The sequence below is a fragment of the Electrophorus electricus genome, chromosome 1 (assembly GCF_041902795.1).
Source record: "Electrophorus electricus isolate QZ-2024a chromosome 1, ASM4190279v1, whole genome shotgun sequence".
Taxonomy (NCBI): Eukaryota; Metazoa; Chordata; class Actinopteri; order Gymnotiformes; family Gymnotidae; genus Electrophorus; species Electrophorus electricus.
The window spans coordinates 17,064,406-17,080,791 of NC_137497.1; the positions used below are offsets into that span (position 1 = coordinate 17,064,406).

The 16,386-nt window shown below is 39.6% G+C and overlaps 1 protein-coding gene across 1 annotated transcript in view; it reads right to left on the reverse strand.

Moving 5' to 3' along the window:
- LOC145659441 (NACHT, LRR and PYD domains-containing protein 3-like) overlaps positions 1–15,476 on the reverse strand; it is a 61,746-nt gene extending 46,270 nt beyond the window's left edge. The window contains exons 1-6 of the mRNA XM_081722119.1: positions 15,211–15,476; positions 11,452–11,530; positions 9,897–11,016; positions 9,395–9,678; positions 8,906–8,935; positions 5,630–7,421 (exon numbers count right to left, since the gene is read on the reverse strand). Of these exons, the coding sequence (XP_081578245.1) occupies positions 5,630–7,421; positions 8,906–8,935; positions 9,395–9,678; positions 9,897–9,907 (2,117 nt within the window). The 5' untranslated portion in view covers positions 9,908–11,016; positions 11,452–11,530; positions 15,211–15,476. The remainder of the gene's footprint in view (positions 1–5,629; positions 7,422–8,905; positions 8,936–9,394; positions 9,679–9,896; positions 11,017–11,451; positions 11,531–15,210) is intronic.
- Between the last annotated feature and the right edge of the window lie 910 nt (positions 15,477–16,386).

Here is a 16,386-nt window from a genome sequence, read left to right on the forward strand (position 1 = left end):
GGACATGCATAGACAGGCAGAGCACCAACCATAGCTGGACATGCATAGACAGGCAGAGCACCAACCATAGCTGGACATGCATAGACAGGCAGAGCACCAACCATAGCTGGACATGCATAGACAGGCAGAGCACCAACCATAGCTGGACATGCATAGACAGGCAGAGCACCAACCATAGCTGGACATGCATAGACAGGCAGAGCACCAACCATAGCTGGACATGCATAGACAGGCAGAGCACCAACCATAGCTGGACATGCATAGACAGGCAGAGCACCAACCATAGCTGGACATGCATAGACAGGCAGAGCACCAACCATAGCTGGACATGCATAGACAGGCAGAGCACCAACCATAGCTGGACATGCATAGACAGGCAGAGCACCAACCATAGCTGGACATGCATAGACAGGCAGAGCACCAACCATAGCTGGACATGCATAGACAGGCAGAGCACCAACCATAGCTGGACATGCATAGACAGGCAGAGCACCAACCATAGCTGGACATGCATAGACAGGCAGAGCACCAACCATAGCTGGACATGCATAGACAGGCAGAGCACCAACCATAGCTGGACATGCATAGACAGGCAGAGCACCAACCATAGCTGGACATGCATAGACAGGCAGAGCACCAACCATAGCTGGACATGCATAGACAGGCAGAGCACCAACCATAGCTGGACATGCATAGACAGGCAGAGCACCAACCATAGCTGGACATGCATAGACAGGCAGAGCACCAACCATAGCTGGACATGCATAGACACAGAGCACCAACCATAGCTGGACATGCATAGACACAGAGCACCAACCATAGCTGGACATGCATAGACACAGAGCACCAACCATAGCTGGACATGCATAGACACAGAGCACCAACCATAGCTGGACATGCATAGACACAGAGCACCAACCATAGCTGGACATGCATACACACAGAGCACCAACCATAGCTGGACATGCATACACACAGAGCACCAACCATAGCTGGACATGCATACACACAGAGCACCAACCATAGCTGGACATGCATACACACAGAGCACCAACCATAGCTGGACATGCATACACACAGAGCACCAACCATAGCTGGACATGCATACACACAGAGCACCAACCATAGCTGGACATGCATACACACAGAGCACCAACCATAGCTGGACATGCATACACACAGAGCACCAACCATAGCTGGACATGCATACACACAGAGCACCAACCATAGCTGGACATGCATACACACAGAGCACCAACCATAGCTGGACATACATACACACAGAGCACCAACCATAGCTGGACATACATACACACAGAGCACCAACCATAGCTGGACATACATACACACTGAGCACCAACCATAGCTGGACATGCATACACACAGAGCACCAACCATAGCTGGACATACATACACACAGAGCACCAACCATAGCTGGACATACATACACACTGAGCACCAACCATAGCTGGACATACATACACACTGAGCACCAACCATCCCTGGATATACATACACAAAGCACCAACCATCCCTGGACATACATACACAAAGCACCAACCATCCCTGGACATACATACACAAAGCACCAACCATCCCTGGACATACATAGACACAGAGCACCAACCATCACAGAACATACATACACACACACAGTACCAACCACCACTGAACAAATACATTCAAAGAGGACAATTTAGAATATACAATCAACCTAACTTCCATATTTATGTACTGTGAGAGGAAACCAGAGACCCTGGAGGAAACCCCCATTGACACAGGAAGCATTAATTTGCATAATGATGGATCTCAATTTGCATATATTGAATAATGTATGTTTGAACATAGTGGTGGAGATTTGAAACGCTATTCTGTAAAGAAGGTGGGGCGATTACATAACCACTTCTGAAAACTGCATAAAAATGTGTGTTGTGTGTGATTGTTAGACATATTCCAGACTATGCCTCGTTTGTAATATTGAGCTCAGAATAAAGATGAGACTGGCTATTCTCTTCAATTAATTCCAGAGTCTGCATCTTTATTTTCTATTTAAAGTTTACTTAATGAAATTACTGGAATGTGGGAAAAATTTAGGAATGACAAGACTCATGTTTAGTATGTGATCTAAAGACCACTGGTGCTTGAATTAACTGTGTAATGCAGTAATGCCCCTAGTGGGCCTACCAGTGGGCCCACCGGTGGGCCCAAACTGGCATACTTAAATCACTTGATTTAAGTGCATTTATCAACATAACATTTCTTAGGACTAATACAAGTACCTGCTTACCAACTTTCAGCCGTCTACATACATCCGTTCGCCAGAAATCCCACGCTGAATACACCGTGTGCACTGTTGTGCCAGGCCTTTTAATTGGCCTTTTAACCCCCTTATGCACCAACGCCCCCTAGCGGGCCAGTGGGCAGGCCCAAACTGTCATGCTCAAATAAATTACTTGATAACATCGAATATTCTTAAAGGACAGTACATTTATTAACATAACATTTCTTAGGACTAATACCTGCTTACCGATTTTCAGATGTCTACATGCATCCGCTCGCCAGAAATTGCACACTGAAGACACCGCATTTTTCGAGTAAAATTTCCACAAAAATGTGCCTGTCCTTTTAAGTTGCCTTTTAAAACATCCTTCCGGTATAAGATAAGTTCAGATTTTGTCATAGTAAATTCAATTACCATCAAAACAACTGCGTGACATGTTTAAATGGTCTACAGAGTGTTAGTAAGGTTCTTTAATTGCATGCTTACTTCTTTGCGTAGAAACAAAGTTTTTCTTTCGTTTCGGTTCCTTCGTAACAAACCCAAACTACGCAAGCCTTTGGTTAACTGAAAATGCATGCTACTGACATAAAACTGTTGCTGAATAGAGCGTTAGTCCCCCCTTTTCTATTTTATATTGATTTCTATTGACCATTGCCGTGCCATTGTCTTGGGGTGACAGCAATTCACACCTATGTGTGAAGGGGGAAGGGGCGGGTGACTAGCATTTACTTCCAGGTGTTTCCAAGTGTTTCTATGGCCATCCGTGTGATTGGCTGCTGATTCATCAAATAGAGGAGGCTTAGACGAAAACGTAGACCCCTCGGTCGCCTTATTTAGTCATCCCTTTAATGTTTAAAGACCTGCGTACTGTGTACTGTTGTTAGCAGATAGCATAGTGCATCAGTTTGGTGCTGTTTGGCACTGTTTGGTGCTGTTTGGCGAAACTCGTACAACCATAAGAATGATTTGATGATTTTGCCAATACATTTGGACATCATGGAAATGAAGAGGTTTATTTTAGCTGAAGTTTATGTGGAGTTGTTTGGGTGCTGCTAGCATAGATTAGCTTTGCTGCTAGCATGGACAAGCATCAATGTTTGCATAGCAAATCACCGGATGTTTCCATTCACTGCTGGAAAATTCGTAATCTTGCTACATGTAATTTAGTGCATGAGTTAAAATGAATCTCCAGCATCAATAGACACATTATACACCCAAAAATCAGAGGTGTTTTATTTATTTATTTATTTACATTTTCTTCTGTATTAGATGAGCTCATATGGAACCTAAATGATGGACAAATAAGCCTGGATGTGAATGGATGTCTTGTCCCAAGTGTCTACTTCAAATTGAATCCTGAATGATCATTGTGCTATGTGTACAATTTCAGGTAACTAGTGTTAAAGTGAAAAAGTACAAATGGTTCAAAAATGATCTTAAATCTGCAGGTGTATAGACAGGGCTCTGGGTATAGGAAAGACTCAGCTTCAGCTTGTAACCATACTTTATGGTCCTAATATTATCTCATAACTGTAACCATACTTTAGACTTAATCCTCTCATAACATCTCATAATTAACTTGTCATAATCCTATCTCATTATTGTTAAATTTCAGTTAAATTTGAACCAGACTTTAAAATTCTCTTATTAACATGTAAAGCACTAAATGGTCTGGTTTTCAGTATCTGAGTGAACCTGCTGTATACTATCTCACCTAATATGTTTACAGAGCAATTTATCAGGTAGTACCACAGTGGAACATTACTCCTGAACAGTGTTTCCAGCTGGTGGACCCCTACAGTTCCAGTTGAGCTTACAATATACATCTGTAATTCACAAACAGGCCCCTTAACTTCACAATACCCCTTAACAGCCTAAACACACACATTGAGTTTACACTACACATCTGTAATTCACAAACAGGCCCCTTAACTTCACAATACCCCCTAACAGCCTAAACACACACATTGAGTTTACACTACACATCTGTAATTCACAAACAGTCCCCTTAACTTCACAATACCCCTTAACAGCCTAAACACACACATTGAGTTTACACTACACATCTGTAATTCACAAACATGCCCCTTAACTTCACAATACCCCTTAACAGCCTAAACACACACATTGAGTTTACACTACACATCTGTAATTCACAAACAGTCCCCTTTACTTTACAATACCCCTCACCAGCCTAAACACACACATTGAGTTTACACTACACATCTGTAATTCACAAACAGGCCCCTTAACTTCACAATACCCCTTAACAGCCTAAACGCACACATTGAGTTTACACTACACATCTGTAATTCACAAACAGTCCCCTTTACTTTACAATACCCCTCACCAGCCTAAACACATGCTAATTCATGTTTATTTATGCTCCTTTTATAACAAGTCTCATTCAGGGGTGACAAACCAACTAATGGTTCCTAACTTTCAAACATGAATTTTCAATGACTTATAACCTTAAAATCTTAAATGTGAAAGTAATTCCATACAAATCTGCTAAAATAGACTGTCCTAGAATAAACATCTGTTAGATAGTATGTGTAACACTATGTACTTACTGTCCTACACCAATGTGTGAAGGGGGAAGGGGGAGGGAGGGTGACTAGCATTTACTTCCAGGCATTTCCAAGAGTTTTCAGGGCAAGCTGCTTGATTGACAGCAGTTTCATCAAATAGAGGAGGCTTAGATGAAAACGTAGACCCCTCACTTGCCTTGTTTAGTCATCCCTTTAATGCTTAAAGGTCTGCGCACTGTGTACTGTCAGTGCTTCAGTTTTAGTATGTGTAACACTATGTACTGTTAGACTATGTATAACCTGTTAGACTATCAGTTTCAATATATATATTCTCTGTCGCTGTTCACACACACACACACACACACACACACACACACACACGCACACAATATATATATTATCTGTCTCTGTTAAAAAAAAAATACAGAGCTGCTTGCTGAACACTCCTGTGTCTTGACTGAATGTGGCTTTCTGAGTGTTTGCCAGAGAAACCAGTGGGACTTTTGAATTACAGAATGACAGTCATGTGTTGCATTCCAACTGGTAGGAAGACACTGCAGTCATTCTGGAATGCACTGGTCTGCTCTTAAGATAAAGGCTTGTCTGTTCTTTAATGTTGTGGCTGTCAGAAAAGCCATTCCCCAAAGTTCACCATTCAAAATATACTTACAGTACAACCTTTTACCACTAGAAATGAAAATTGTTGTTCACTTTGCTCTGACTGAGAAATACATTCACATAATTTGATTAGTTACAGAAAGAGCTTCAACAATAAAAAACCTTTCCAATTAAAATTATTAATCCAAAAGATACTTACAGAGCTCGCCTGGTGTTTTTCAACACTGGAAATAATTCCCTCAGTCCTTTATCTGATGGCCTGAATTTCTTCAGCTCAAATTTCTCTTGAATCTCCTCTGACATCAGCAGCACAAACACCAGAGCTGAACACTGTGTAGATGAAAGTGTCTGTGTTGAGAGGTCTCTGGAGTTCAGGAAGGTCTGTATTTCACTTGTCAGAGAGTTGTCTTTCAGTTCACTCAAGCAGTGGAACAGATTGATAGTCTCTTCAAAGGATTTTGTTCTCTTGATGGTTTTCTTGATGTAGTTCACAGTCTCCTCTAAACTCTCTTCTCTGATGTCCAGTTCTGGGTGTAGACTTTTCAGGAGCCTCTGATTGGACTGCAGTGAGAGGCCGAAGAGGAAACGGAGGAAAAGGTCCAGGTGCCCATTTTCACTCCTCATGGCCTTACCTACTGCTGTCCTGAGCAGATCACACAGTCTGTGTTTTAACTTCCACTTAATTTTCTCCAGTGGGGTTTTAAGGAGTGGGTTGCCTTCATCCCTGAATGTTAGGAACACAAATACAGCAGCAAGAAACTCCTGGAAGCTTAAATGCACAAAGCTGTAGATCTTCCCCTCCTGTTTAAAAATTTGCGTACAAATTCCAGAGTACACTAAAGCCTCACAGACATCAATACCACATTCTTCCAGATCTTTCTCATAGAACAGAAGTTGTCCTTTTTGCAGCTGAAGAAAGGCTAACTTTCCAAGCTTCACAATATCCAGCACCTCTGCTCTTTTTGTCTCAGATGAAACTGCATTGTTGGTGCTTTGCTTTGTGTTGTATTTCTTAGTCTTTTGATCTGTGAAAAACAGCAGGAAATGTAGGTACATTTCTGTCAGAGTTGTTGGAGCATTTTTCATGTCCACACCTTCCTTCAGCATTTTCTGAAACACGGTGGCTGAGATCCTGCAGACAACAGGTATGTGACACAAGATATGAAGGCTTCTTGCAGTCTTAATGTGTGATATAATTCTGCTGGCTTGATCTTCATCTCTGATTCTCTTCCTGAAGTACTCCTCCTTCTGTGGGTCATTGAATCCACGGATTTCTGTAACAGGGTTAAAGTATTGGTCATTTATCTTACTGACTGCTGCAGGTCGTGAAGTGATCCAGAGGAGAGCAGAAGGAAGCAGTTCTCCATTTATGAGGTTGGTTATTAGTTTATCAAGAGTAGTCTTTTCATTCACATTAGATACCTTCTTCTGATGAAGATCTAGAAGAATTCTACTTTCATCCAATCCATCCAGTATGAAAAGCAGCCTATGTTTTTCATTTAATATCTCCTTTTCTTCTCCAGAACAGAGCTCTTTATGGAAGTAAAGAAGTAGTTCTGAGAGGCTGTACTTTTCATCCTTAATCAAGTTCAGCTCTCGAAATGGGAGGTATATGATGAAATCTATGTCCTGGTTGCACTTCTCTTCAGCCCAGTCAAGAATGAACTTGTGTACAGAGACTGTTTTTCCCACTCCAGCTATTCCCAATGTCAGGACTTTAGTACCATGCTTCTTTTTAGTAGACTGCACTTTGAAGAGGTCACTGAGTGTGATTGGTGTTTCTTCTGTTTTGGGGTAGAATTCCTCCACCTGTCTCACTTCATGCTTTGTGTTCACTCCTCCTGTGCATCCTTTGATCATGTAAACTTCAGTGTAAGTGTCTTTTATAGGCACACGATCACATTCTAGTGGAGCCTCCTCATACAACTTCTCAAATTTTTCCTTATATTTTATTTTCATTCTCCTACTACTGAGATCACTTTTTCTTCCACCTGTTAAAAAGTTGGAAGAAAACGTTGTGATTCATATAGCCTGTGAATAAGAAAAGTGCCTGTTTAGTATAGTTTCAAAATGTTAACTTTATATCATGTTCTCTCTGAAGTTTGTTTATCACTGTAGAGTAGAATAACTATCAGTAGTAGTAACAAATAAGGAGACATCAAAAAGACTCCAAATGAGAGTCAAAGTTTTGATTATTGTTATGAGATAGAACATTCTGTAATGGCTCAGTGAGTCCTTAACTGAATCAAGCTGGATTTTAGTTCTTACTTTCTGCAGCTTTGCTTTGCCTTCTCTCTTTGGTCAGTGCTACCTCCATTAGTTTATAACCACGGAGTGTGTACAGGGCTTTACTTGTGCACTAACTGTCTTATGTATGCTGGGCTGTAACAGGTTATATATGTCTACCAGTGTTCAGTGTGTTAATGAAGAAGTACTGAAACACTAAGGGAGAGGTGATGTGTCTACCAGTGCTCAGTGTGTTAATGAAGAGGTACTGAAACACTAAGCGAGAGGTAATGTGTCTACCAGTGTTTAGTGTGTTAATGAAGCGGTACTGAAACACTAAGGGAGAGGTGACGTGTCTACCAGTGCTCAGTGTGCTAATGAAGAGGTACTGAAACACTAAGGGAGAGGTGACGTGCCTACCAGTGCTCAGTGTGTTAATGAAGAGGTGCTAAAACACTCAGGGAGAGGTGTTGGGTCTACCAGTGCTCAGTGTGTTAATTAAGAGGTACTGAAACATTAAGGGAGAGGTGAAGTGTCTACCAGTGCTCAGTGTGAAGAGGTATTTTGTTCTTCATTGTTTGTATTGTTTCTGCTGTGCTGGATATCAACCAGAGGAGGACTCCCCCCATTATTTGTTTTGTCTCCCCTGAATGAGATTTGTTATGAAAAGAGCATAAATGAACATGATGCGTTTAGGCTGGGGAGAGATTTCTCACTACTATTGTGCTTTAACCTTCACAGTTCTGGTATGTAATAGAATTATTAAAAAAAAAAAAGTTTGTGCTGCCTTCAATAAAGATTTAAGTAGCTAGATCCAGGAAACTGCAATTCTTTTAGACTGTGTAATTATATTAACAGGTGTAACAACATTAAAGCTGTGCAGTAATTTTGAGATTTAATTATTGCCTGAACTATAATGTTGTGCAGTATCTGAGGGACTGTTTAATAACTGCAGTCTGACAGAAGTGTATGTAATGTATGTGATGTGTGTATGTGAATGATGTGAATGAGTAGTGTGTGTATGTGAATGATGATAGTAGTGTATGTGATGTATATGAATGATGACAGTAGTGTATGTGATGTGAGTATGTGAATGATGACAGTAGTGTATGTGATGTATGTCTGTGAATGACGACAGTAGTGTATGTGATGTGTGTATGTGAATGATGGCAGTAGTATATGTGATATTCATGTTGTTTAAAGTTGTAATATAATCTCATGCCTAAAGGTGTGACTGGGTTGAATTTACCTGCTGGAGTCTTAGCAGTCTTCTCTCCACCTGTGAGAGAAGACATCAGAGTAAAGAACAGAAAATATAAAACACAAAACCTACTTTATTAACTGTGAGTCCTGTGTGCATTTTTTGGTTGTGACTGCTATGTTTGAGAAGACCTGGACATTTGTTATTATGCATTTTGTAAGTTATACAGTCTGTGCCAAACACATTGTTCATCATTACTGGACTACATTTGTGATTTGCTCATGTTTAAACTGAGACTGACATCACTTTTCTCATTGTTGCTAATGAACATTTCTTATTCAAAACATATTGTTTGCAATGTTTGTTTATTAATATACCAGATTATTTTGAATTTTGTCTCATTCTACTTTGTAAATTAACTAAGCATTGTTTTCAACTTCACTCTTTGTCTATTGAGTTCACTAACAAAACAAAACCAAATGCTATGAGCATATAAAATCCTGAAATAGTGAGTTTAAAAAGTGAACATGATTTCACCTGCTTTATTTTCACTGTGTTGGATTCTCAGGGTCTCAGCCAGTTGGTTGTGGTTCATCTTCTTCAGGGTGATCAGTGTGATCTTCACAGCTCCATCTGGGTCATATTTCTGCACCATCTTGTCCACAGTGTCAAGTCTGTCTGTATTCTCCAGATGAGATTTTGGGATGCGTTTGTCATCTTCTACACTGTTGGTCAGATGCCACTGGAACTTCTTTAGGTCCTCTATCTTCAGCTCCTCTAGAATGTCCAGCAGTAGTTTTGAAATGTTGTCCATCCTGACTCTAGACAACAGACTCCAGATTACTGAAGGTTCACAAACATGTTCAATGGTTTATGTTCACAGTGCAGGAATAGACAGAGGAGTGAATGTGAGTGTGTTGGGTGAAGTGTGCTGTGTGAGGGATGTGGAGAGGAGTGAATGTGTGTTGGGTGAAGTGTGCTGTGTGAGTGATGTGGAGAGGACTGAGTAAAGTGTTGATGTGTGTTCACTGGGTTTTACCTGTTTGTCATCTCTCACTACCGCTGTGTGGGTCTGTTATGAAAACACTGATAGTCTGAGGTCATACAGTCTGCTTGTTTTACTCTGAATACACATATTTAAATTCACATTTAAATTAGTGGGGCAGTTATTGATGATCTGCCCATCACTAATGTCACATGACTATAATAGATTATTTATTTTTACACAAACGGCACCATGGACATTGAAATGCCCATCAGTGACCACAAGATGGCAGTATAGAAACACATTTACAGACAGAAAAACATTGATTACGAAACAGCCTTACTGGTGGGGAAGGAGTTAATAGGCTTTCACAATTAAGAAAAAGCATTGGAATGTTACTGAATAAGATGTGAAATTCCGAGTGATACAATGAGATGATTTTCAAAGTTGTGTGATACACAAAATCAAACTATATATTTAGTTATCAGAGAACAGGCCTGTGAGGGTGAGATGGGAGTGATTAGATAACAGGCCTGTGAGGGTGAGATGGGAGTGATCACAGAACAGACCTGTGAGGGTGAGATGGGAGTGATCAGAGAACAGGCCTGTGAGGGTGAGATGGGAGTGATCAGAGAACAGGCCTGTGAGGGTGAGATGGCAGCCCACAGACTGCTGCTGGAAGGAGAACCAACCAACATGGAGGACCAGATGTGACAGGGATACAGACACTACACTGCCATACACCCAATCAACATGGAGGACAAGACTGTATGTGTATATGTATGTGTAATCAGACTGTATGTGTAGTACTGTAGACTGAGGTATGACCTGCACAATACTAATGGATGTGCCTTACAGTGCATTTGCACTGTTCTGGTGCAGACACACAGCACACAGCCCACCCAATACACAACACATAGCCCATGGGCCAGATTCACAATACACAACACAACTAACAGCCTGTGGGTCTGACAGCCCAGTGACACTCAAACTGACTCAACAAAAATATATATATAAAAATTATGTATTCTTACTCAAATTCATCACAAATTCAATGAGACAGTTTAATGAATATGTGAAACAGTGCCCCCTAGTGATTAGTTTCAAACATTGGAATTGTTCTCCTGACTTGTTTTCTCTTGGTTGTTCATGACCAATCTGAAACAACATTCAACTGAAACACAGCAGCAATAAACAGGTTAATCCACATTATTTCAGAGGTTGCACGTGTTTATCAAAAAGAAGTAGTAGTTACGAGTAAAAAATGTTGATCTTAAACACAGGAAATTTAACCCAGAAACAAATATGTGAGGAAGTATGTAAACATGTAATGAAAATGTTTGTGGCTCTGTTATAGGTGTCTGCGTGAAATCGACCCTTGGTACAATAGTTATTAAAATCTGACAATTGTGATGGAGTTACCCAGTAAGAAAACTGATTTATCGAGGATTTAATAAGGATTCATTTGTTCACACACATTTACAGACACTCTTCTCCAGAGTGGCTTACATGTGTATCAGTGTGACAGTACGTGTGCACCCTGTGAATCAAATGCAAGATGTAGGTGTTACTAGCACCCTAATTTCTTTACTTAAGGTCAGAGCCTTACCTGAGTTACAGGAGACCACACAACCAGCAGAGTCTTGGTAAATGTCTTAGTTTATCTGTTATGGTGCATCTTTGCAGACCTGTAGAAAACAACAGAGAAAATCTGTATGAAGATTTCAGAAAGTGTTAGTGTCTTGAGGGGGATCAAAAGACTGTATGTTATATCCAGTATATACACACATACAGACAGTAAAGACAGCTATATATCATATACAGTATATACACACATACAGACAGTAAAGACAGCTATATATCATATACAGTATATACACACATACAGACAGTAAAGACAGTTGTAAGTCATTTCCAGAATATACATACAGACAGTAAAGATACATGTATGTCATATACAGTATATATACACACATACAGACAATAAAGACAGTTGTACGTCAAATACAAGTATATACATACAGACAGTAAAGACAGCGGAATGTAATATGCAGTATGTACATACAGACAGTAAAGACAGCTGTAAGTCAGATACACATACATATAAACACACAGACAATAAAGACAGGTGTATGTCATATACAGTATAAACATACATAAAGACTATAATGACAGCTGTATGTCACATACAGTACATACATACAGACAGTAGACAGCTGTATGTCTTATACAGTATATACACACAGACAGTAAATACAGCTGTATGTCATTTACAGTATATACATACAGACAGTAAATACAGCTGTATGTCAAATAATGTATAATGTCACGTTCAGTCCCTTCCATCTTCCGTGTTCCGTGTTTTCCTTGTCTTGTGTTTAGTTCCGTTCCATAGTTTCGTTTTGTGCTCACCTTGTTTGATTGCTTACACCTGTCCCTCGTTTCTAGTTTTGGTGAAATTCATGCATTTAATCCCTGTTGTGTGCCTTGGTTGTTGCTGTTCATTGTTTGAATGATTTGTGTATGTGTTTAGTTCATTGAATGTTTGCATGTTTATTTTTATGGTTTTGTTGGTTTGTACTCCGTGTTTCTTAGCCATGAGTTTTCCCTAGCCTTAGTTATAGCCTGCTTCCCAGTTTGCCTTCGTGTGTTTATTTTGTCTACTTATATATCCCCGTGCTCTCCGTGTTGGCTCTTTGAGCCTAGACTACGATAACAACTCTGATTTTGGATTTGGGCATAATAAATCTCGCTCCTCTCCGCACATGCGTCCGCCTCCTTATCGCTCAACATTACATATAAATATACATACAGACTATAAAGACAGCGGTATATTATATACAGTATATACATCACACATCCAGACAATAAAGACATACTGTATATAAACATATACAGACAATAGAAGACAGCTGTATGTCATATACATTATATACATGCAGACAGTAAAGACAGCTATGTCATATACAGTATAAATATACAAACAGACAATAGACAGCTGTATGTCATATACAGAATATACATCATACATACAGACAGTAAAGACAGCTATGTCATATACAGTATGAACATACATACAGACAATAAACAGCTGTAGGCCATACATTATACATACGGACAATAAAGACAGCTGAGTGTCATATACAGTATAAAGAATACATAAAGACTGTAATGACAGCTGTATGTCACATACAGTACATACATACAGACAGTAAAGACAGCTGTATGTCTTATACAGTATATACACACAAACAGACAATAAAGACAGCTCTATGTCATAACGTATACACACACAAACCGACAGTAATGGTACCTGTAGGCCATACATTATACATACGGACAATAAAGACAGCTGAGTGTCATATACAATATATACACACAGACAATAAACACAGCTGTATGTCATATACAGTATATACATACAGACAGTAAAGACAGCTGTATGTCGAATACTGTATAAATATACATAAAGACAATAAAGACAGCCGTATGTCATATACAGTATATACATACAGACTGTAAAGACAGCTATGCAATATACAGTATAAACATAAATACAGACAGTAATGGTAGCTCTATGTCATATACAGTATATACATCACACATCCTGACAATAAAGACAGTTGTATGTCATATACTGTATATAAACATATAAAGACAATAGAAGACAGCTGTATGTCATATACAGTATATACATACATACAGACAATAAAGACAGCTGTATGTCATATACAGAATATACATCATACATATAGACATTAAAGACAGCTGTGTCACAGTATATCCACACATACAGACACTAAAGACAGCTGTATGTCATATGCATTATATACACAGACAGTAAATACAGCTGTATGTCAAATACAGTATATATGTAGACAGACAATAAAGACAGGTGTATATCATATACAGTATATACATGCATACTGTGGTGGAAATTCAATGAAACAGGGAGTCAGATGTGGATAATAAACAGACAATAAAGACAGCTGTATGTCATATACAGAATATATTTACAGACAGTAAAGACAGCTGTATGTCATATACTGTATAAACATAGATGATTTTCTGGATATATGGCTTGTACTTTGAATTACATCTATGGACTACGTGTGTTCTCTAATAAACTGCATTCCCCATACTGTGACTCTGTCTCCGCTTGCGCTCAGAACATTTCAAAGACATATGGAAAGTTCACATACATTTCTAAAGAGGGACTCTCAGAACTGTTCAGGTTGCGGAACCTGTTACATTCACTGAGGGAAACTGTGGATTCATAGTCCACACAATCAAATATCTTGTAGGATACATTAGAATTAATAAAGAATATTTTCCTTATTTGAGTTTGGTCTTGTTGCAACACTTTGTACAGGAAAGGTTCAAATCCAGTAGTCCAGGTATGTGGACTTTCCTGCAGATCTAGGTATTCTTGGATGTGAATTTGTCCTTAAGTTCATTCTGAACTTGTCCAGAATGCAGCAGCATGACTGGTCTTCAATTTTCTGAAGTTCACATTACTCCACTGCTGTGCTCCTTTCATTGACTTCCAGTAGCTGTACGCATCAGATTTAAAGCCTTGATGCTTGCCTACAAAGTCAAAAATGGACCAGCCCCTTCATACAAGAGGTCAATGGTCCTTGATTCGTACCTTGAGTACTTCGAACCTCAAGTAAGGTTTGGCTTGAAATACCGTGCTTCAGGTCTCATGGAAGACAAGCAACTAGACTATTTTCTGTCCTGGCTCCAAGATGGTGGAATAAACTCCCACTTGCTGTCCGGACAGCAGAGTCCCTTGCAGTCTTCAACCGCAGACTGAAGACCCAACTATTTGTGGAATATTTAAATGACAACTGACCCTGAGTAAATTAGTACTTATTGTAGGGTATTGTTTATTACACTGATGTTGTTTAACAAACCCTAGCACTTATTGTGTATTACACTTATCATTGTTTAAGATAGACCTTATGTATTTTGTACTTGTAGGCATCAGCAGTGATCCCTGTATTCTAGATCATTGGTATCTTGGACTCTAACCTACTGTACTGGCTAGGATGTTTTCTATGAGTAAATGACAAAGCAATTTTGCAAGTCATTCTGGATAAGAGCATCTTCTAAATACTATAATTACTGTAAATGTAAATATGATAGGCTTTCTGAATCTGGCCACATGGTTGGTTTTAGGAATCTGGCCGTATGATTGCTATTAGGAATCTGGCCATATAATTGGTATTAGGAATCTGGCCGTATGACTGGTTTTAGGAATGTGGCTAATGATTGGTATTAGGAATCTTACTGAAAGCCATAATTAATTACAGAGAGAAATACACAAGATTACAGCAATATCTATGAAGCATGGGAGCAGTGTTACCTTTACTGTTCAGTCTATAAGTCTTCAGGAAGAATGTCTGGATCTGTCTTCATCAGGATGTCCAGATTAATTAATTGTCAACACACTCACTTTAGCTACTGTTTCACTACTGAGTTTTCACTACTGTAGCAACATAACTGACCAATTGTTGATCATAACTGTTTATTACTACTATAAACACACCTGTACACACACTGTCTATTTCTTCACTGGAGTCCACCTGTACACATGCTCTGTTTCTTCACTGCAGTCCATCTGTACACACACTCTCTGTTTCTTTCCTGTTATGATCTGAACGATAATCTAGTTGCACCTTTTTTTTCTCTTTAGAAGGAGCCAAACCAGTATGAGCACATTTCAGTCCCATAACATCACAAGAGTGGAAGAACAAGTCTTGTTGTGAATATCATATCTCCCTCCATGTGTGTGTTTATACCATATGTCCATCTGTGTGTGCGTGTTGGGAAAAGAAGGAAGACACTAGAGCAGACATGGTGAGAACAGAAGACACAGGAAGACATGGAAGCAGATGCAGAAAACAAGAGAGAAACAACCATGATCACAGAGACAGACACAAATACAAATATGTAAACACCATGAATACTGTAAGAGGTGTATTAACACTGCGGGTGTTAACATCACTGTACAAGTGTTTAGATAACATTGGATGGGTAAAGTTAGCACTTCAGGTCACTACACTAACAGTGTAGGTTTTAATTCATACTGGGGATTTTTCTGTTTAAGTTCTGTTTGGAACTGAGACACAACCACTTGTCATCACCAGAAACCAGTTTAGCTGCTTGAAAAGAATGAAACACTTTCTATCAACATGTGTTGTGTGAGACAGAGAGAGAGCCATCATGGTGTAGTGCTGCTGTCACATGTCTGTGTGAGAGTGAGAGATGGTGAGAGAGAGACATAGGAGGAGTACAGAGAGAGAGAGAGAGAGAGAGAGAGAGAGAGAGAGAGAGAGAGAGAGAGAATATGAGCACTCAGATGATTTGGCTTCAGTTTTGTACAGTTTGGAATTTCTACACGGCAGTTTTCATTACCAGAAACCAGTTCAGCTGGTCTGTTTTTATCTTTTGTCTCTGAACCATGGTCTGAACACCTCAGGGGAGCTGTTAGCGTTTTAGCTCCAGTGGCAGAGTGAAGTGAAACTTTTCACCCTGTGAT